This window comes from Sparus aurata, chromosome 5, assembly GCF_900880675.1.
Source record: "Sparus aurata chromosome 5, fSpaAur1.1, whole genome shotgun sequence".
Classification (NCBI taxonomy): Eukaryota; Metazoa; Chordata; class Actinopteri; order Spariformes; family Sparidae; genus Sparus; species Sparus aurata.
This window is the reverse complement of record NC_044191.1, coordinates 13,617,683-13,640,240: the sequence shown is the minus strand read 5'-3', so window position 1 is coordinate 13,640,240 and position 22,558 is coordinate 13,617,683. Positions and strand designations below refer to the sequence as shown.

At 42.5% G+C, this 22,558-nt stretch overlaps 2 protein-coding genes across 3 annotated transcripts in view; both read right to left on the bottom strand.

Moving 5' to 3' along the window:
- Positions 1 to 2,595: 2,595 nt before the first annotated feature.
- LOC115581582 (uncharacterized) lies at positions 2,596 to 4,754 on the bottom strand. The gene is made up of 6 exons (XM_030416794.1): positions 4,555 to 4,754; positions 3,831 to 3,973; positions 3,653 to 3,717; positions 3,412 to 3,552; positions 3,117 to 3,215; positions 2,596 to 3,016 (listed from the first exon to the last, which is right to left on the bottom strand). The coding sequence occupies exons 1-6, from the start codon at positions 4,657 to 4,659 to the stop codon at positions 2,973 to 2,975; spliced, it is 597 nt and encodes a 198-aa protein (XP_030272654.1). The 5' UTR covers positions 4,660 to 4,754; the 3' UTR covers positions 2,596 to 2,972.
- Positions 4,755 to 6,706: 1,952 nt separating this feature from the next.
- The window catches only part of ssbp2a (single stranded DNA binding protein 2a), a 56,234-nt gene continuing 40,382 nt past the window's right edge, over positions 6,707 to 22,558 (bottom strand). The window contains exons 5-17 of one of the 2 annotated variants that reach the window (XM_030416791.1): positions 15,938 to 16,027; positions 14,380 to 14,439; positions 14,198 to 14,264; positions 12,358 to 12,440; positions 12,188 to 12,255; positions 11,861 to 11,909; positions 11,743 to 11,778; positions 11,582 to 11,636; positions 11,427 to 11,497; positions 11,181 to 11,259; positions 11,002 to 11,030; positions 10,763 to 10,861; positions 6,707 to 9,259 (exon numbers count right to left, since the gene is read on the bottom strand). In XM_030416791.1, the coding sequence (XP_030272651.1) occupies positions 9,230 to 9,259; positions 10,763 to 10,861; positions 11,002 to 11,030; positions 11,181 to 11,259; positions 11,427 to 11,497; positions 11,582 to 11,636; positions 11,743 to 11,778; positions 11,861 to 11,909; positions 12,188 to 12,255; positions 12,358 to 12,440; positions 14,198 to 14,264; positions 14,380 to 14,439; positions 15,938 to 16,027 (816 nt within the window). In that variant the 3' untranslated portion in view covers positions 6,707 to 9,229. The remainder of the gene's footprint in view (positions 9,260 to 10,762; positions 10,862 to 11,001; positions 11,031 to 11,180; positions 11,260 to 11,426; positions 11,498 to 11,581; positions 11,637 to 11,742; positions 11,779 to 11,860; positions 11,910 to 12,187; positions 12,256 to 12,357; positions 12,441 to 14,197; positions 14,265 to 14,379; positions 14,440 to 15,937; positions 16,028 to 22,558) is intronic. The other variant, XM_030416792.1, reaches the window with a different exon arrangement.

Here is a 22,558-nt window from a genome sequence, read left to right as displayed (position 1 = left end):
ACCCTAATGCTGTTTTTAACTTTCTGGTTGAGGCACTCTTCCCCCCGGTTTGCCTTGAGGTTGTAAAATGCTAAAATGCTCCGGTTGGTGAAGCAGGCCTCCAGATTGGCTACAATCACCCCAGTTGTGACTGAGCCCACTGGTTTGGTCCATCAGGGTGAAAGGCAACTTTGTGGAGTTCCCTGCTAACGTGTAGCTGTGGGTGTTCCCAGCTACCCAAGCCACAGGTTGTGGCAAGCGCCGGAGTCACTAGTAAGGGTCTCTATGTCAATACCTGGCAAACCTGGGCTTGGTGTGTTTGAGGTAGCCCTCATGCTTAACCAAGAGGTCTACAGAAGGAGTTGGGGAACACTCTACAAAGACCTGCATGTGTTGTTTCAGAACAACCCTTCCCTGGACCTGGAGTAGAGTGTGATTTACTAACGTGTCTTAGCCCGAGAACAGGGTCCGATGCTAATGTTTTGGAGTTAATGGAGCGACCAGGAGGCTGTTCTACTCCACCCTGTACTTGGGATGGTGTGAAAGCCAGAGCAAAATGGGCAAGTGCAGGGGGAGAGGTGAGCTGAGGCTTCAGGAGAAACACCAACACTGTGTACTCAGGTGTTCAAACCTAGGGTTCATCTTTCGTCTAAAGATGACGCAGGGTTTGCAGTTGCGGCTGACTACTGTGTAAAGAGGGGGAGGTAGTATGATGTCATACCCAGGAAGGAGGTAATGTGGACTATGGTAGTCTGTGGATTTCTTCTTTGTCTGAACAAAGTGGGGTAATGTCCTCGGCCGAGAGATGGAAAGCTGCAGACACACACTTCTCACCGTTGTATATGACGTGGTGCCTGATCAGCGATTAACACACCATGTGGCGCATCATACGTAGGCCTCAAGAGTAGGGCCATGGACCATGATGTCCAGGAGACTGACCATTTTCTGGTGCACTGTCTCTCTTGATAATCTGTGCCTGTAAAAGTGCAGCCACCTCAGTAAAGGACTCTGTCGTATACAGAAGCGTCCTGCCAGCAAGTTAACGGCCTTGCTGTCCCTCCTTGCCCAGGCAGTGCTTCAGGATAGACATTTTCCTTGCATTGCTTCTAACTTGCTCGGGTTATGTATGTTTCAAATTATTTTACACATCTATTCAATGGCAACCGATAGAGCAAAGAAGGGAGGGGGAGGTGCAAGGTAAGATTCAGCCATCCTTATCGGCAAACGTCATGGTTAAAAAAAGATGAGCTGCACGGCTCTTAATGTAACGATGTAGGTGACTTTTCACTTTCACGGTATCGCAACAACCTTGTGCACGTGACCAGCCTGAAAGCAATTTTATGGCCGACGACTATTAACCTGCGTCGTAAAACGGTCGTATTTCTACAACACAATCTTACATCATGTGTCTGTGCGAAGCCCCGGCCCGTAGATATAACAAAGGAGCTATTCACTTTTCACATCCAGGCAGTGATGGCTTGTGTCCCATTTATCCCGTTACATAACAGCCAGCTGGCAGCGTCTGAATAGACCCCTGCATCTTTCAATATGTGTACGACCCCTGCACAGAGTCGCACACACACACACACACACACACACACACACACACACACGCACACACATTCACAAAAGAAGTCAAACAGAAAGACACACACACACACACACACACACACAAACAAACGCAGAAATATCTTCTCTTCTGTCCTCAGCTCTCATTTCTTAACACTGGTTTCAAAACATTGAAAATATTTCTAGAAACTTTATTTAATGATTCATTGAGAACACACGGGATGGCCACTTGTTTTGACATCAAGTAGTGTTTTTTTTTTCCTTTGGGAGGGTGCAAGCTTACGTGAATCGGGCCTCCAATTTTTCGCCGATAGGTACAGAGTGGGGGAAGGTTGTGTAACTCACACACGAAACAGTCTAGATGCCGTCGTGTAATAGTGTGTCTCTTTGTGGGCAAGTCTCATTCTTTAATTATGTACCCTGACATTAGTGTGAGACTGTGTCAACACAAGAAAAAAACTTCATTCATTACAATGTTTTATCTTTGATAATTCTGGAGAGCATTCAGCCATTGTGAGCAACACGAAGATATCACAGTTTTCATTTTGGTCACGTTTTGGATACAGGGTTCTAAAACATGAGCCTGGTGAAATTATGTGAGAACGAGTAGAAAAAAAGTTTAGAAGCAACCATCCTTCTTCTTTCTATTTTTTTTTTTTTTTCCAGGGACATCGCTACACAGTCAGTGCAAAACAGCTTCTAAAAAAGGGCTGCACTCCAGCAGAAGTTTCTCACAGCCTTGGATAAATATTGCTCTCCATTCTTCAAGCTCCCCCCCTCGGCGGGTAGACAACATGAAAAGACTAGTGTTGAGGTAGGAAAAGAGTATGCGTGAAGTCGGCTGGGGTACATCCATCTTGTTAATCGCAGTCTAGTCTTGCTCTCCCTTTATTACAGCCTGTTTTAGACAGTGTGCTTTTTTTTAAGAAATCACTGGAAGTTACTTAGTAGTGTCAGCAATATATATATATATATATATATACACTTATATACCAAGAGCCAAGAAATAAAAATAGATTGCATATATGCAAAATAGATGCAAAAATACAGTCTTAATGCATAGTTTTTATTTTCACTTATTTTATTATCTTTTTTTTTTTTTTCAAAAAAGAAAGCAACATTTCACAGGTATCCTTCATGATTTATGAGTCTGTCAGTAAAGGTGAAGTCAGCATATTCGGTTGACTTTAATGCAGCATTCTATTGAAAGTTTCAAATGTGGCATGATGACTAACTTCAACAGGTAAGTAGCTCTTTGTTTTTACAAGGCAGAGACAAGCGTATGTAAAACCCACCCCACTCAATGAAAAACATGTGATCTTCTCAAATCTATCAGGACATCTGTGAGACACACAAGCATACTTGTTTACAACTTCAGGTCTCAGGATCGATCTGAGGTGCAGGTGATGACGGTCCCATTTTCTTTACTGTTCTTCCTCTTTTGCATCCGCGGCATCAGGACACAGGTCTGAAACAGATGCAGCAAATCAAGTCACACGTACTTTCTTCCTGTTGCGTCTGTAGCGGTGAAGACACAGAGAGAAAGAGAGAGAGCGCAGCAATCTTACCTGTGGCTTCTCCAAAGTGGAATTCTGCTTGGAAGTTGAGGCACGCAGCCTGTTTCTTAAATTCTTCCAGATGAGAGGCATCCAATGCCCCAGTCTTTGCTGAAAGGGCAGGGAGGGGGAGGGGAAAGGCAATGTTATCTTAGCTAACTCCTCAAAACAGATAATTAAAACTGTCTGGATGCTAAAACTCTGATTAGGGTTTCACTGTTTTTATTATTTATTTATTTATTTTTTTTTTACATTTTTTATTTATTCATTTATCTTATTTTTCTTTACAGACAAGCTGTGAACTCACTGAAGAGGTAGAGGTTTCTGCCTTTTCTAGTCGTTGCTGTGTTTTTGTCCTCCGACACAAAGTTGTCTGTCCAGAGTATGCAGTCGGGGCAGGTCTGCAGGTGCTTCCCGACATGCACATGGGTGGTGGAGTTGAAGTGAACTGTTATATATAAGCAAGATTAATATACTGTTATTCACTAGAAATTCTAGGATTTGTGGGTTAAAGCACACATAATAATATGCATCACGATTTGACTTACATGTCACACTGGTGGAGTTTTCTGTCGAGGTGGAATTAGTGCTTCCATGGACACATTTCTCATTTCTTGTAGAGAGAATTGAACATAATTAAAAAAAAAAAAAAAAAATGAAGTCGCACTAGTTATCTTAAACACTGGTTATCTTAAAGGTATCAACATTTAAAAGATCAATAGTTACAGTTTGTCTCCCCAGCGAAGGGTCATATCAGTACTGTCTGGTATGGGGGAGAGTTCAATCCAGGAGCTGTTGACCATTTTAAGTTCCTCCAGGAGCTCTTTGTTGTCTGATGTTCCGGCAGTGTATATCCATTTTCCAGGAAGCTAGACACAGATGTGCAGAATAAGAAAAAAAAATCATATTTCCACTCAAATAAAGACTCTTGAAATTTTGAGGCACAAATGTACTGTCCTCTATGTTTTGTGGATTGCCTTTGGACTCTAATGAGAGCAGTGTATCTATAATGCATTGACAAAATATGTTATTAGTCCAACCTTCAAATTGCTAATGATTAGCATTAATAATGGCAGTTTATTAGAGCACCGTGTATTATTTTAACTGTAGAGACTCTCTTTAGGCAGTGACTCAATCACAGTGAACATTTGGTTACCTGAATTTTCCCATGTTGTTGTGTTCACATGCCTTTGGGAAACTACATTAACATTTAATAATGTCAAAGCTGCCTGCTAAAAAGTCTCTAAAGCAACAACACTCCCAAAACCCCAGCTGCTGTGGCTCCATGAACACATCACCAAAATGGAAACCATTTTGCCTTAAATTCTATTACTAACAATAATGATCTAAAATGTTTAGGTTAGGTTTAATCCTGCAGGACCCTGAATGTGGCCCTTTGAAAAACCTTGACTCTGCTAAATGCTGAATGTGAACGCCGAGGACAACGTACCTTGCTTCGATCCTCCAGAGGTTTAATCAGCTCCTCACAGTCTGGATCAGCTGCGGCAGTCAGAGAGGAGAGAGCCAGCAGAGCTAAACAAAACTTAACAGACATAATTAGCAGTCAGGGACAGACAACTGGGTGCCACAGGAAGAACAAGACGACTCTGCTCCTGCAGGAAGGCCACCGTGAGGATGATCAGAGGGGAAGGTACATAAATATGGGAGAGAGAGAGAGAGAGAGGGGAGGGAGGGAGGGAGAGAGAGGGGGGGGGGGAGAGATTGAATAAGGACATTGCAGGTGGGCGGACTACAATATGTTTGTGTTTGTGAAAAGGTGGGATTGTGTAATAAGCATCAAACACATCTCTGCAGAGTCCAAAGAGCCCATGTGCAGAGGAATATTTGCTGCAGGACACACAATATTTGCAGATTTCTCCTCCGTTTGCTTTGTCAGTGTGGAGGATGAGGATGAATATTTCACGCGTGGTATTGTGTTGCGTGCGTTTGTTTGTTGCGGCGTCATGGTGCGATAGAAGAGAAATACCGTGGTCTTTCTTTGTGGTTCCGTCAAAGGTTCCCTCCTATTGTTTTGACTTTACTGAACAGGATGAATTATTCCTTCTGTGGCTGAGATCAGTCACACTCTTTTTTCTGTGCTGTGTGTCTGAGGACAGGAAGAGAGAGAGAGAGAGAGAGAGAGAGAGAGAGAGAGAGAGGGTGTGTGCATATGTAAAATAATGTACATTTGTGTTGATGTAAATGTTCTTGAACGGTGAGTAAATAAATATCGCAGCGCCGATGGATCACATTTGTTGGGCTACATGATGAATACAGAACAGTGTGCTCCTATTTCACTGTGAGTGGACCTCTAGTAAATCTTCCACAGTCCTATCCTGGATTACAGCCCCAGTCTAAATCAATTTGTGAAAAGGCTGTTACCGCGCTGATTCCCCTAACTACCGCGCCTCAACAATAAAAAAAAATGAGCCAACAAAACTTGGGGCAACAAGTGCTGGGCTCCAGGAAGGTTGTGTCTTCCCGGAAAGACCCTGTATTTTACTTAAAGTAATAGTAGGAAGATTTGGTTGATACCTTTTTTCACTTTCTGGTGGAGAGACCTATGAGAGCATCCGTACCACTCTTATGTCTGAATGCTAAATAAGAAGCTGTAGCTATAATGTTTGCTTGAGACCATATTACACTTAGTTTATTGTAAGTACATGACTACTTGTGGGTCCAGTATGTGTATGGCATTTGTATAGTTGCTATTAATTTTTTTACCTAAAATGATTAATTTTCCATTATCTGCACTTATTTCTGTCTTTGTGCGTCTGTAACGCTGTAGTCTTCACCCCAGGGGATTTTCTTATCAGCAGGAACAGGAATGACCTGGCTCAGTCCGCAGGTAACAGAATTTGATCAACTCTAGAGCAACAATTTGCCATTTCATTTGGAGCATTTGTGCAGGCTTAGCTAAGCCACCCAGCCACTGGCTTCAGTTTTGTATCACATGGAAAGATATGAAAGTGGTATCAATCAAATGTATAACTATTCTGTTGATGCTTATTCACTTTTATCACCCTATTTATCCCCACGTATTTGTTGAAAGTCAGGCTCTCTCTGGCAGGACCGCTCAGTTCTTGATCACAAGTTCATACTTGCTAAGGGTCAACAACACCCTCATTGATGGTAACCGGGGGGTGGGGGGGGCTTGCTTTACCCAACCAGAATAATCAGGACAAACCTAGATACATCAGTTTCCCTTTACCTACCCACATTTATCTGGCAGATCCCAGGGATATCCCGGCAACCTCCTGCTCACCAACCCATCTCTTTACACCACCGCTCCCAAAGTTGTGTGGCAGCCATGAGAGACCATGCCAGTAATCCTGGAATTATGCTCGGTTGCAAAAACAGGCTTTTGGCGTGATCACAGTCCCTCTTTGTTCTTAGATGTTGTCACATTTGAGACACTGCTGTGCTTCACAATACAAGGAGCAGACTGAACCGCAGCACATAACTTCGAGAGATTTAACTCATGATTGTCAAAAAAAAAACAAAAAGAAAAAAACCCTGAAGTGACAGCATCCACACACACACCCACACACACACACACACACACACAGTCCTCACAAAATGAACAGAGCTGACACTTCGACTAAGGGAAGAGAAGCTTTTATACTAGCATATTCAAAACCCATGAAATACTTCTCTGTGTATTTACAAAAACATAATACAAGAATAAAAAAGAGAAAATGAACACATCACAAATGGAGTCCCACATATTTCCACAAAACAGAAAAACATGATCCAATTTACAAATTCATCTTCTTGTACTCCCACTTATGGCTTCAATCTAACACAAAAACAAAATAAAATATCTCTGTTCAGTTGTGATGGTGCGTCATCAATCCATCCCTCCCTTTTGCAATAATTCCCTCCAGATTTTTTTCTTTAAATAATAACAATAATAATAATAATAATAATAATAATAATAATAATAATAATATCAAATACACATACAAGACAGAGGAGCTACATTTGTGAGCTGTACACTTTGCAGTAAGGGAGGGGGGAGGAGAATGTTCACAGGCATATCAACCTATTGTACATGATGATAGTACATCTTGGGCAGTGAAAAAAGTCAAAAACATTGATTAAAAACAAGCTTATTTTAGCTTTCTGTACCAACCAACCTTTCACATCACACTGAGATCACAGTTTATCCGGATGACAATAAAGAATGAGTGACCAAAGTGACTTCGTAAGCCTGTGTTTTGCAGTTGACCATCTCTTCTGTGATTCCTCTCTCTGATTGGGTTAAAAGGGCTGACCATGCACAGGTTCAGTGACCCCTCTTGTTATCTGACATTTCGTTTGCTTACCCCAACTTAAACTTTGTTTTTGTGCAGTCGACAGAATGTAAAATCCTCCAAAATAAACAAAACCTGGTAGTTTGCCTCTCATGTTGGGAAGATTTGACAGCTTGATTCGCAGCAAAGGCTCACCACTGAATACAGAGAGATGCATCACTCAGTTACGAAGAAAACCTTTAGTCTCTGTTTTCAACATTAACCTGTGAGCAAAAAAATCTTCCGCTCAGCGCCATCTCTACTGCTTTCTTCAGTTAAATTACAGTTAGCAGTGTGATCTGACATGATTTAAAGTGAGACTGTGTAACTTTTGGAAGCAGAGGCAACACCTTTTCCTCTGTCTGGTATGACCAGTAGCTTCTGATGGACTGATAGTTTACCATCGTCCTATAATATCCACCTGCAGCAGCACCAGCTACAGCTTAACAACAGTTCCATAGTCTCTCTTTAAAGTCTCGAACATTTATCTTGTTTGTTGTCAATAACCATTCAAAAAGACCTCATGTTCAAAATACAGGCAACTTTTTGAGGATGTGCTGAAGCCTTTCAGATAATCACGACTAAAGCTGCTGTAAGCTTTAAGCCATCGTTTTAGCTGATTTCCTGTCTCTTATGCAGTTAGCAATCCTCTCCCTCCACTCTGCGCCACACCACTTTCAGGACTAATTTCCAAGTATCCCTTTTGTCTCGTAAAAAATTTGAGACTGGCATTTTCTTTGCTTGGCATATTTGGTAGTATAAGCCGTCACTGGGAGTGCTGGAACTGGCAGCTTACATTGTCCCACCATTGCCAGTAAATGGGAAAATCCTGCTCCTGAGTTCTCTGACATGACTGGATAAAGCGGGCAGGGATACCAGAAAGTTTTATTTTGTCTTTTACTGCATGAGCGAGGGGAGGAGAGACATGGGATACTGACCATACAACAATGATCACAATTGGAATACAGAGCTATTTAACACTTACTTCCGTAGGAAAATAACACCTACAGCAGCTTTAAAGTCTGACAAGAGTGGCTTTGATCTGCACTTCATTTGCCTCACCAGGCCTTGCAAACACAACACATGTGGGGCAGAGGGAGAGATCTTACATTTTTCCACATTTGTGGCTGAGTTTGGGGAGGAAACTTTAAAAAACTGTAATCTTTAGACCCATAGTATTGTACATAAAACACAATGTTGGTGGAAAATACTTCAAATTACATCAAATGTCTGCACAAGCTTAAGGCTTAGTGAGATGTCACTCCAATTCTCTTCCAGTAATGGACAAATTCATCTGCCAAGTAAAGACAAAAGATGTTCAATGTGACAACCCGTTAGATTAAATGTCATCATCAATCAAAAAGTGTCTTTATGTCTTGTAGTCCTTGAAAATTTAAACTTGAGGATAAATAGGATTCTGGCCTTTTGATTTTGGGCCTAAACTTTGTGGGTATGATATGATGCAAAAGGCAGACACATCTGTCTGTGACTGGAGTGTGTGCACAGTCCCATACACACTGTATGCAAATATACAAATAGTTCGACTCCAGGATGTTTCGGTTTGGTTGCTTTGTACAGTCTTGTAGTTGCAGAAGAAGAATGGATGAATGGGAGAAGAAACAGGAGAGAAGAGACGGGGACAGAAACAATGGAGGGGGTCGGGTTGGGGTCGGGGGTCGTAAAAGGACGGACCCTGGGGCAACTGTCCTGACTTGGCAGGTGGTGGCGGAGAAAGAGTCAATGGCAAGATGACATCACATCCTGTCTCTCTGCTTTTCACCGATCCACATCAGCTTAATGAGCGAATGACTGAATGTGCTTCCAGAGCCTTCACACGCTCATCGTCATGTTTGGAGAATACTGCAGAGATAAGATGGGGAGAGACATGAGTGTGAGCGTGTGAGAAGAGGAGGTTTTCAGTCAGGCCACAGGTTGGTTCTTATATAGGGCTGGGTCATTCACCAGTGGTCAGACTGGACCCTGTGTGGAACCACAGTAGAACCCCAAGTCTGCACTGAGACAAACATTTACACTACAAGGTCAAATACCTCGACCATGGGCAGGAGTGAAAACAGTCCAAGTGATACCAGACATTCATCTTCTGGCTTTCCTCCAGCTAACCAGGGGAAACCCTCTGGTCATATATATATATCCACATACAGATGTGGTACTGAATTTTGACAAATTTGAAAAAGATATCAATAGTACGGTGACGAGATATGGCTATCTCATGTTACCATACAAAACCAGCTATCAGTGTGAGACAGAAAGAAAATATTTGTCATTGTTATACATTCTGAATAACAATTGCTATGAATCAAATTATTTTCATGTATGTAGGCACGAGAAACCCTTCCATACATTGAATGACCAGTGCAATCAATATAAAGCTCCAGCTAGCAGCTGCTCAGCCTAGCTTGGCCTTAGCTTAGAATAGGGCTGGGCGATAAGGCCTTTACTTTGAAATTCTGTCATAAATGTCAAGAGTGCACCTGACCAACAAACATTCCGGCACATGACACCCATAAAGCTATGGCGTGTTGTTATAAAGCACATGTTGTTTAGTAGACTTAAGAGGTGCTCATAAGTGGACTGTTTTACTTTGGAATGAGCCAGGCTAACTGTTTCCTGGTCTCACCGTGTTGGTGTTGGTTGTTCCAGGATCATCATTTCTAATCACGGGAAAGCGACAAAGTCCCCTTTTTGAGTAAGACATCGTTGGTTAACGGATTGAGTACACGACTCTCACCCAAGAGACCAGGGTTCATATCAAGAAGGGAACATACTGTTCTACTGTTCACTTATTATTTTTACACAGAGTTGACTTTTCTTTTCAGTTTTCTGTCACTGTTGGGTTAGGCTGAAGCAACAAAAATACCTACAAAATGCTTTGTCAGGTTTGGAAAATGTGATTTGGGTTTAAATATACCCATTCACAAAGTTTACCACGTGTTACAGAGGATAACGTCTCCCATTTACATATTTCACCGATCTTTTCCCATGAGTTTCAAAGCTGTGACAAAAACGCGATTAGTCAGTTTCAATGATAGCCCTGAAGCGACGTTACTTATGATATTCTGGGAGCAACACCAACATGGCGATATCACATTGTGCCTGTTTCCAAGTATCCCATTTTTCCCATTTCCCATCTCGTCACTGGCATCAATCTTAGAAGATACGTGTGTTGTGATATGTCAAACCACTCCTTTTTATATGTGTTAGAATGTGTTTAAAAGCATTAACATTTTATAAACCTATTTGAACTTAGTTTCACTCCTCACTTAAGAGTTATGGAATAGAGTTTCCAGCCCCAAACATCTATTATCCCGCTAATCATCCCATAGTAGAAGACAAGTGACTCACACTTTCATTCTGAAAAGGGTTAAGGAAGTTTCCTCCCATCTCTCCATCCTCCCTTGGGGTGCCGGGCTGGTTACTCATGCTTAGGTTACCAGGAGAGTTCTGTATAAAAAAGTATATACACACACACACACACACACACACATTACCATTAAGGTGTTGTACGCTACCAAAACTACAAGAAACAGACATGCAGCGCAACTACAAACCATGGTTTCAAGGTAGAGACATCTTTCCCTTACCTTGGGGAGACTGTCCATGTCACCTGACCCTGAGAGAGGGAACACAAATATTAAAAGAAGGAAATCATCATCACCGACTGAATGCTCGTTTTGCTTAAATTAGCAGACTCATACGGGAAAACCATTAAAATATTTGGTGACAATGCAGCACGTGCTGTACACGCTACTCAATCCTGTACCTAATGATCCGTTCATGTGATGGGGCTCCATTCCCGCCATTCCCCCTAATGGACCGTCGCCACCTGCACCCATAGGGAACTACGGAGAACATAGGAGACAATGATATACCTGGAACACCAATTGCCATCAACAAAACAACAAGAAGTGAAAAACAATACTCATCAATTATCATTTGTCAGAGAGCGGTTACGCCCACACACACACAAGCTCAGACACATTGATATACAGAGAGAAAAAGGCCTCACATTTGGTCTGCTTCCACCTGGAGGGACTGTGTTTATCATAGTGTACATGTTGTCGCCAGAGTTGGTTGAATCTGATAACAAATGGAGAGACAATCAGAGGATAAAAGATGTACGCGCACTCGAAGACATACTGTATGTGTAGGCATAGACCGTACCTGCTGGACTTGGCATTATTGGGGTCCCAGGTGGCCCCCCGCCTCCTGGAGGTCCCTGAAATGACAGTTATGATTTCCATAAAAATCCATTCATAAACTGCATTATTACAGCCTGTTCAGCCAATGAACAGCAACAGGTTTTTAAGCTCCATCATACATACCACATAACTTCCTGGAGACGCAGAAGAGTAAGGGGTCTGCAAAAACACGGAGGGAAATCATGAGAGAAGTGATGTAACTCTCAAACTTTCTGTTGGGTGTCTTTGTTTGAGCACTTACCGAATTGGAGTTGGGAGGATTTGGCCAGGGTCTACCCCCACCAGGTCCCCTGGAAGACACACACACAAACACACACTTTAGTTTTCTGCTTTTTGGCAAGTGTCTTTATTTCCAATTAATTTGGGCAGAGTTGGCAACAACAAGCTCTTCTGTTGCCCGAGGGAGGTGATGGGAACAACAAGTAGAAGAAAGGAAGACAGAATGGGGGAAAGCTGGCTCCTTCCAGACGTCTATGAGCCAAGAACATACAGTAAAGTTGTAATTAAAAGCTTAAATGCTGATTGAGAGAAACGTGGGGAGATCATTTACATTGCATGTAGCACTCACATGTTCATGCCAGGCATCCCAGGACCGACCAGAGCGTTCAGCGGTGGCCTCATCCCACCGCCATAGTTCTTAAAACAAAGAAGAAAAAAAGAAACATGTCACATCCCAAGATATGTCTACAAGAGAGCGACTATCACATGTTAGGCTTTGTAAATATCCCCACAAATCACCTGGTCCCATACCTGAGGCCCTAGTGGTACCATGCCTCTGGGTGGAGTCATCCTCTGCATTGGTCCGCCCATATTTGGATGTCCTGAAACACAGAAAAGTTCAGAATTTGTCAGGCAGGTTTTTATTTTTATTTTTACCTGTTTCATCTGACGGAAATCAGTGGAACAGTTATTTGATTCCATGTGGCCTCCATCTTTTATCATGAACAACTGTTTCACATAAATGTTCACTTGTTGCGTTTGATTTTACGTGTGTATTTTACACCTTTGTTTCGACACGGTTCAAAACCCCCACGAAGACATCAATGTCTGGGATGATGTGACCTGTGAGTCTGGCACCGAGCATCATATAATATTTACAGTTGAGTGTGAAGCAGTAACTTAACAGTATTGTTAACCTTTGCATAATTCATGTGTTGTCTGGAGGAGTGAGCGGTTGTACTTAAAGGATAAGAAGAGATCTTTTTTCATCACTATCAGCAGATCCCATGTGGAGACTAAGCTGACAGTGAATTCATCTCGTTAACAAATATTGACCGTGTAGGAAACACTGATATAGCTTACTGGAACTGGAAATTACATAATGGTGCCATGCTGTGACACTAGGTGACATGTTCCTTCATTACGATGAACAAGCCAATCTTCATCCTCACACCTCATCAAGAACATCAAAAGTGTGTCAAGCCTATTACTGGCAGAGCACGCTTCACAATCTGCACTATGACTCTCCGGGGATAAATCAATGCAGTTGTTTCTGAAGCGTCCAAGTTCATCGTAATAAAGAAATATGTTGGAATATGTTAAAACAGTGTTGCATCGCATTGCAGCTCTGCAGATGGGAGACCAGCCCACAATTTTGGTCCCAGCTGAAAAATCTCAAAAATTTGAATTTTCCCCTATACATTTTGGGTTCATGGTTCCCAGAAAGAGAATCCCACTGACTATGGTAAGCTGCTAGTGATACATTTAGGTTGACATGTTGCAAATGTAAATGAAATGTATTGAAAATCACGGTCCCGAAAGATGAATCTAAAACGGTAAATATGATTCCTCAACATCTACTGGATGGATTGGCACGAATGTTGGTACAAATATTCATGTTCTCCACAGGATCGCCTGGGATAACTTTAAATTTACACAACATTGCTGATATTCTAACTATGAGTATCATGTGAGCATGCTAACCAGATCAGGTGAACTAGTCAGCTAACTACATTTGATTGAAATACATTGGCAAGTTCTCTGTATTATTATCCCAGGTGTGCTGGCTTTTTCTTTTTTAGCCAAAATGGACTGTTTCGTAATGTATTGAGCCGGAGACCGGTGTACCCTCCACCTCAGAAACGACTGGATAATGTGAGTGCTGCCGAATTTTATCTCACATCACGTGTTATTGTAGGCCCAATTTAATTTGAAACAGAGTTTTGTACAATACATATGTAGGTGGTGGACTTCTGCCTTAACAACTTATCAAGCACCATTATCAGGTCAAGAGTTTGAGCTTGTCCAGTACTTTCGTGATGACCAAATACCTGTATAACTAAAGACATTCCCATTATTCTCAGCTGTACTTCAAGTTTAGTGCTAATTAACCAATGTAGTCCTGCTAAGATGCTAAAGTAAGCATGCCAAAGTTACGTTTGCATTAAAATACAGATCCACTTGCATGGCAGTAGACCCTTGTTTATAGCTCTGGGATGTTAGTTTTGTGGCAAAAGCTAGGTCAGGCTCCATAGGGAATACTTTTTGGTTAAAACCATAGACTAACGATGGTGTTACTCTTGAATAAAGTGTATTCTGATTGAGGTTTGTGTTTGTGCGTACCAGTGTGTCTGTGTACCTTGCTGTCGTGTGGGGTCCATTCCACTGGGTAACATAGGCTGGCTACCAGGGACTCCTCCAAGTCCCTACAGAGGGAAGAGGATCCATCATGAGCATTACCATCACTGTCACACAGAAACTGTTCAAATCCTACTATCCACAGTTCTATCTGCTGCCTGCAGGTGTCAGTGTGGCTCCTACCTGATTGGGTAATCTGAGGGGAGGTCTGGGTCCTCCGGGGTACCGAGGTGACATAAATGGCTGAAAAAACAGCATAAATGCATGTTGAGTCCCTCAGGTTAAAAAAAATATTGTGCACTCAATCTATCACATGCATGTCAAACTCACGTGTCTTTAAAGAGCGTGACCATGTCGAGAGTGCAAAATAGGACACATTTAATGTAAAACAGGAGATTCTAAAGGTACATTTGTTAAAATCATGTAAAAGAAAATGTATGGAGTGCTATGGGAAGTTGTTTCACTGTTGTCTATCACAACAGGAAACAAACCAGAACTACCGTCCCCTGTTAAGTTTTGGGCTCCCTTTGCTTTAACGACAGTTCCATGACAGCAGTGTCGGGAGTCGGGAAGCCAACCGCATTTTCATTGGATTGGATTTATGGGAAAAGAGTGAGAGAATAAAAGATGAGGTCTCTTAATAAGGATGTAAGTCTGTGTGTTAACTGTGTGCAGTTTGGCAGCGCATGTGGGAAGCTCTTTTGCAGCTGTGAGTGGGTTTTCACTCGTCCTCACCACAGACAGTAGCGAAGCTGTTGCTATGTCTACTGAACCGATGCCACTGTGGTCAGAGCCGGTCTGCAGTGCCCGGAGACGCAATACAGCAACGTGCCACCAGGGAGCAATGGTCCACTTGTTTTGATCAGGGTCTTTTTTTCTTAATTACCCCTCTTCTCATCTCCCAGCAGTGCTAAGGATCCATCAAAGGATACTCACAGCTCTTTTAGGTCAAGTTAAGTACTAAAATGATTTAAAATCTTGTTTTCATACATAAATTAACAAATAAATGGAAACAACTGAACACAGGGTTACTAAACGACTAAACCGAATTAATTAATAAATGACTGTTTTTGAAAGCTGGATATGTGGATATATATTTATGGGCCGGTGCATTTATTTTTTGCCAATAAAATTCAGTTAGCAATGACATTCAGCTGTACGTCCTGTGATATCTTTGATTTGGTCCATGTGCAAGTCATTTTAGGAAACCTGTATCACATAACCGACAATCTGATAATTGCTGCGTTTTTTTTTTTTTTAAACCAACTCGACAGAGATCGTCTTCAAAGAACAATTGATGTTCAGGAGGAGACGGAGAAAGCTGCTCGAACTCGAAGTTCGACTTTTGTTGAAAGCGGAGCCGAGAAATGCCTATGAAGGCTATTGATCTGTGTGTCGGATCGTGGAGTGTCTGAGTCTGACTGATAATGACGGTTAATCAATTTACAACCGGCAAAGTCCTTCTGATGGAGAACAGAGTGGATCCGGGGTGAAGAGGCATGTGTGACTTTTTGTTTGTGGGAGAATCATATCTCCTGTCAGACGCTTTCCTCTCTGTTTTGAGAGACACACGGCTGGATGCAGATTTTAAACATACGCAGAGTGGCTGTGCGTTAATACATACAGTTAAACGGGTGAGTGAGTTCTTTGAGGAGCAGCTTCATGAATTCAATACTCGCATAAGAAAATGTATATTGTTTAAAACTATATGTGTTACTATGTGTGTGTATGCACCGTGTACCTGAAAGAATCCTGGAGGGACTGGTCCCACTGGCATGCCCTCTCCTGGAGGAAGGTTCCCCAGGACAGGGCTGGGAGCTGCTGCAGCACTCTGAAAGATGCAAAGACACACTTTGATACACGTGCAAAAAAACAAAGTAAATATCGGAAACTCAAACTAGTCTGCAAACACTCCTCGCATGTTTGCTCGGCAGTGGTGGAAAGTATCTGCAGTAAGTATTAAACTGGCAAGTGACAGTCTTTAATCGTTTTGAAGTGATTACTGATTGCACGGTGTAATGGCTGTAGAATAAATGATACCATCCACAAATACAGTGGATCCCTCTAAACCTTGCCTTTAACTATGCTTTCCGGTCTGCCCAAAGTTTAAGCTCGCGTTACGTCACAGAGGATGCACGTCTGCCATTGTGCAACCAAAACAGGAAGAGGCATTGTTTATATAGGTCACTATCCCCAGGTAATGGCGGAACAACTGGAATAACTGTGGAAACTCTACATTGCAAGAGAAAGAGAACCCCTCTGATGGAGGAGGCAGAGAAGGGTGAGAGGGTGACCGATAGAAACCCGAGGTTAGACGTGAGTGAACACACGGTCACATGATAGTAGCGCCAGTGTTTTTTGTCAAAGTACGTTACCCTGCTAACATGTATTCCCCCTTACCAGCGGGTTTAGATCAGTGAGAAACATAACCTGCAAACAACTGGGTGCTCTACCCTGCATTTTCACAGCACTGAGATCAGGGTTTCTCTGGGTCACGTTGGGTCTATTCTGGCTGTTTTTTTGCTTTGTACCGTAGCCGGGCTGCTAGTAGTAGCCATGTTGCTAACATTGTGTTTGCGACCCTGGCGCCAACAGTAATACACAGAGGAGGTGAAAATATTTTATAACATACTCAATTTACTTGACTTAGTTAGCTTAGTTCCTTCGCAGATAACGATTAAATTAGCTAGTAGTCATAGTAAAATGCTACTTATAAGTGCACAAATAAAAAGGGTCCAATAATACAATACATTCAATAATGGTATAACACACAAGGGCTTTTCCCTCTGTATTATGAGTACTACACCCATTTAAAGTGCATTTTTAATACTTAAGTGCTCTTCCTTTATTGCCATTTTCCATGCAGGTTTAGTTGAAATGGAGTGTGTTTTCTCTTGCAGTATTGATAGTTTTCAAAGTAAAGAATCTGAATTAATTACCCGAAAACTGTTGCTCTGTGAATTCCTTCAGTACAAAAAAAACACCAATGATGAAAGGTCATAAAAACAAACAACCAAACAAAAAAAAAAATAGCAGTCCAAGGGTCTTCCCCCCGTCTCACTTGCTGTCCCTCCCTCAGTGGGATATTTCCTGTTTCTCCAGGAGCCCTGCCGTGCTAGCCCGGGTTTATTTTTAAACCTTGTGTTTTTTTGTTGTGCGTGTCCCAGACGGGCGGTGGTGGCACATTTCAGCACAGCCCCCGTCTGCTTCCTGTGAGCATTGTACTACTAACTAGCCCGGAGCTACCTCCCAGCGACGGCCTCTTCCTCGCCATCATTAGGTGTACAGGCCAGACGACATGCAGAGTGCGGGACGGTGTACATCCATATATATGATAATGTGTGAACAGTGGAGCACATAAAGCCAGCGCGCCTGTGTCTGTGCGTCTCTGCCCACTCTCTGCTCTGTTCCATTTTCTCTGATCTCCCCTCTTGCTTTCTCTCCCTCTCTGAAGGCATCGGCTGGGTGTAAAGAGCTCCGGTGAAATTCACCCACAGTCTCTGAAGTTTCCGCCAGCTGACTTTTTAGGTCAGACAGGAACAAGGTTTAATCAGAGCTGAGATAAAAGCAGACTGACGACACTCCTGTAGCCTCCTCCACTCCACCACACCACCCCTCGCTATTCCCTCATCTACCCTCGTTCTAGTTCATATCTTGAAGCTGTTAATGTTCGGCACAGTGAGCAGGATGCAGCCTTTCAGCTCCATATTCTGATTCTGCTGTAAACAGAGCCTGTATTTGTCTCAGCAGATGAATGTACAGATGGACACAGATGGATATTGTATCTCCGTGGTTCACTGGTGAGAGACTGGATTTGGTTTGTTTGTGTGTGTGTGTTTGTCTGAGTGTACAACATCATGCACAGCATCAAGTGTGTGTTGAGTCCCCCCCCCCCCCTTCTTTCCCTCTGCTTTCTCGCACCCTGGATTACCCAGAATGCCTTACTCCCTGGCAGCCTGGAGGTCTGCTGAGTTTGCCTTCATGCACAGAGAGAGAGAGAGAGAGAGAGAGAGAGAGAGAGAGAGAGAGAGAGAGAGAGAGGGAAAGAGGGAAAGAGGAGAAAAGAGGACAAAGTAGAGATTATGAGTGTGCATGTGTATATGGCAGTAAGTGTGCGAGTGCACTTAATGTTTGTTTGTGCAGCAAACGGAGGAGTGGGGGAGGAAAAAAAAAATAAAAAATCTACCTGACCTGCTGACAAAGCAGCATTTTCCAAATACAGCAACAAGAAAAAAACGAAAGAAAAACAACCCACCAGGATATATCCCTGCCCCAGAACCAGCAGCACCCTTCGTCTACAGAAAACAGAACCAACACTTGAAACAACACGAGCTCCTCTGGCACTGACAGGCTCTCCTGATAATGACAAATCAGATTGACTCAAATGACATTAGAAAATTAGAATGATTCACACCGAGAAGGATTCACAAAGCCTCTTTTCAGAAGAGAGCCCGTGAATCTCTTTCCCAGTTTTTCTTAAGACGCCACTAAGCTTAGATGAGTCACATGGTTTGCACAGGGACGCTTGTGTTAAATATGTGCAGCGGGTCTGACCTGATTTGGACTTATCTAAAGCAATAGTAGGACATTTTGTGAGTTAGAACAATTTGTTTTCTTGACTGGATGAGACCACTGACATCACTCGCATGTCGGTGTGGTTAATATAAAGCTATCGCCAGCAGTCAGATAGCTTAGCTTAGCATGATGAACGTAAATGAAGTTAGAGGTAGCCGTGTTCTGTCAAATCTTAATATCCGTCGAGCAGGACCTCTACGGACCCTAACACTCCAGGACAATGGTCAGCTGACAGCTAATATCGGGGCCATTTGAGTGTCTGTGGCCCTAATTCTTGCACACCGTTTTGCGCTAGTTGGCAGCTTGTGGACTTCAGGAGTGATTCAGTGCACTAGAAGAGAAATGGAAAAAGAAAGAGAGTGCCCTTCACCCTGTTGCTGTAACCCACAATCAAACCCATTTAACCTGGTTTCTCCTTATTTTTCATGTCCACCCATTCGCCAGTGCTGTTTGCCAATTGTTATCGGTTACACACTCAATCAGAAGTGGCTATATGAGCACAGGTGGTGTAAAAAAAACACGCTGATTTATCGTAACAATGGTTATATATAAGACCGGAGTCTTATAGTAGCGCTGCCTGGTGATATGGGAAGTTATTTACTATCATGCAGCCCCATAATGTACAGACTAGCTGGAGGTGGGCTGTCTTTGCAGTACATTCAATTGCAGCCTATTAGCCGATACACAGACAACATGAAGCCATGCAGCAATCTAACTGCGTCTCTGCTAGTTCTTTGACGTCTGTTTGGTGTGTTCGAGCCCTAAAGCTAACCGAAGCTCACTCCCAAACTTTTACTTTTCAGTCAGCACTGTTTCAATTGGATTATGGCATCAACAGTCATAATAAGTACAGTGCTAATAGTGTATGTAATGCTAATATCTGAAAGAATGCACACCATAATACGTGATTTTATTGTTAATAAACAAGCCTTTTAGTATCTGACAAGGTTACGAGGCTAGTATAACTTCAAAGATACTCCGCTGGGTTATAAAAAGCTTTGAGATAGAGTGATAAATCAGCAGGCTCGTATATACTGGCCGACATTAGCTCACTGCAGATGCATCAGTTTTGCATCTATAGTTGTCAATCAGTAACAAAAAAACTGCAGTGCTCTGATGCCAAAAATATGTTTGAGGTCAATTAGAAACATCATGGCCGTTGTATAATTTGTCCACCAGAGAGCACCAACAGGTTCCATCTGCAGCTGTTAAGTACAGTGCAGTACACAACAAGATCACATCTTGACAAGTGTTTGCCTTGCCTTTCAGCTCATACATCATATATATCATATCATATATGAAATACAGTGCTAGCATCGGCTGATAAAAATCATGGTTCAAGCCTGACAACATCCTAGAGCCTGAAGGCTGCGTTACACTTTACACCACTCAAGTACCAGGAGAAAAGAAACTCTCTGGTCAGATCAACTGGCTGGGTACGATAACGATATCAGCAGTCATTCAAAGCGCTGGTGACACAGCTGATAAAGCTGAAGGATTTGTAGTCTCATAAGACCTCGTATCTGTACAAACAGGGAAGGGTTAATGTCTATTTCAATATTCCAAAAAATGCTCCAGGCTCTCTCTGTTTCACCCATTACCTTTATCTGCCAACCTGTGGACGGGGATGGAGGATTATTCGAGTACCGTTTAATGTTTATTCCATTCTAACGACTCAGTAGAAGCTACTCAGGTAACTGTCGATAACAGGTAAATTAAACATGCTTCTGTGCTGAGACCTTTAATAGAGCCCCCCCCCCCATCAATTCAAAAAACGTGCAGACGCTCATGGCTATTGGTAACAGTGTCCGAAGTGTGTGTGTGTGTGTGTGTGTTGGTGTGCGTGTGTTGGCCTTACCTGACACATTGTGACCACATCAGTGTGGTTCAATTAAATTAGCCACGACAGCTAAGCGAGCGGGAAGTTAATGTTTACTGTTGGTTGTCAGTCTTACAGTAAATCACTCCGATACTGACTCAGTGAATTCCTGTGAGCCCGGTTCTGTTTAAATACTGATTCACAGCCAAGCTCAACATATTCCAGCACTTAACCTTTGCAAACATCAAAAGCACACAGATTGTTACAGACTGTTAACGAGTCCATCATTTACACTTCTCACACATCAGCGCTTGCACTTTTCTGACAAGGCCGAGCGGGAGGAACAATGAGATATTGAGCTGATGGCTCTGCACATTAACACGCTGAGTCGTGGTGTACTTTATTGTGTGAATGAAAGTGCCAACCGCGTCTTGTGTGGTCAGAATTTATGCAGCTTTGCACGAGTTTAAATGGGGTCAAGTGCTGCTGATAATATTCATTGCGTTCGAACTGAAGGAGTCGACAGCCGATTCAAATTGTGAGTAAATTGTAAGAGCCTTGAAACAACCAAGGTTATCTTGCAAATGATTCATAAATTCTCAACTGGTAAATGAACTCTTAACTTACTGTTGTTGTGCCACATGGCTTTAATTAAAATAAGTCATTTCAAAGCAGGTTAAGGAAAAACAGCCCTCCTCTGCGTGCCATTCAAGCTCCTCCGAATCATCTGACCTAGCTTGCCTCTTTCCTGCTTGTCTGTTTCTTCTTCTTTTTTTCTCCAGAGATTCCCCTGAAAGAACTGAATCTGAAAACAGGACAATCAATTCATCCGTCGGTCCATTCAGCAAAACCATCACATCAAGAAACAAACAACTCCATGATTTCTCCCTCAGTGGTCACTATATTCGTAGTTACCGGCGTTGTGACCACAAGGTGTTTGTGATGAAACCCGAGGCAGTGGAACGGCCGCCGCGTGTCCTCAGATGAACACCTGCATCTCCCGGCAAACTCATTTGTTGCATAAATTATTCAAAGCACCTCCCTCCCGGAGTATGCTACAGTATACCAGACATACAGAACAAAACAAACAGTACAGTGCACTACAACTTTGCTGAATGTGAACTTAAGTGCACTGGAGTACACTGACCTCCACAAGACTTAATGTCCAACGGAGGGGTAAATCATAGGGGTAGATCGGTGACTGAGAAAGCCTGTGCAAAAATAGATTCTGGTGTCCAGGATTTGTACTGGCGGAGACAACAGTCTGTTTTCTCTCCATGTGGACTGCAAGGTTTTGTGTTGAACCATTTCCTGGTGGTAAAGAACCACTAATACAACATGTAGAACTAAAAACAGACAAGAGATGACGCTAAAATTTAGGATTAATGTATAATTATTAGGACTTAATCTTTGAGACCGATGGCCATATTAGGAAGTCAAAATTTCAGACACATTCTTTTGAATGATCACCTAGGCATGGTTTTATGTAAGGTGTGTGACAGAGGCAGGATATTTTACACATCAACAATAAACTTTATTGTCTAAAATGACACCAGCGCTCTGAAAAAAGTAACTTCGCTGGGGATGACGCACTTTACCGATATACAACCACACTGCCTGATCTTATCAAGCATCCTTTTTATTTACAGGAGTGTTGGGCGCTGAACTGAGCTCATAATGGACAAAACAAAACAAACATCCCAACAACAAACATGTGAATTGGAAATGCAAAGCGATCAAAACATGCTGCACCCTCCTGCAAAAAAACACACAAAGCCGGAGACGTTGTGAAATGTAGTGCAATTACACCGCTCTCCACTTTACAACCTCATCAGACTTTCTCCATACTACATTCACAGTACACTAATCCCATCAGACTAAAGGGCTCAGTAATACTTAATGAGATAACTCGCAAACTCTTTCATCCCTATATGTTTACCTCCACGTTCCCTGCTAATGTGTGTGTGC

Excerpts from the sequence above, each read along its gene's own strand:
- LOC115581582 (XM_030416794.1), bottom strand. The coding sequence starts at position 4,659 with ATGTCTGTTAAGTTTTGTTTAGCTCTGCTGGCTCTCTCCTCTCTGACT. Across the intron at positions 3,216-3,411 it reads CAGAAACCTCTACCTCTTCA|CAAAGACTGGGGCATTGGAT; the intron begins GTGAGTTCACAG and ends CTGCCCTTTCAG. Across the intron at positions 3,017-3,116 it reads CCACTTTGGAGAAGCCACAG|ACCTGTGTCCTGATGCCGCG; the intron begins GTAAGATTGCTG and ends CATCTGTTTCAG.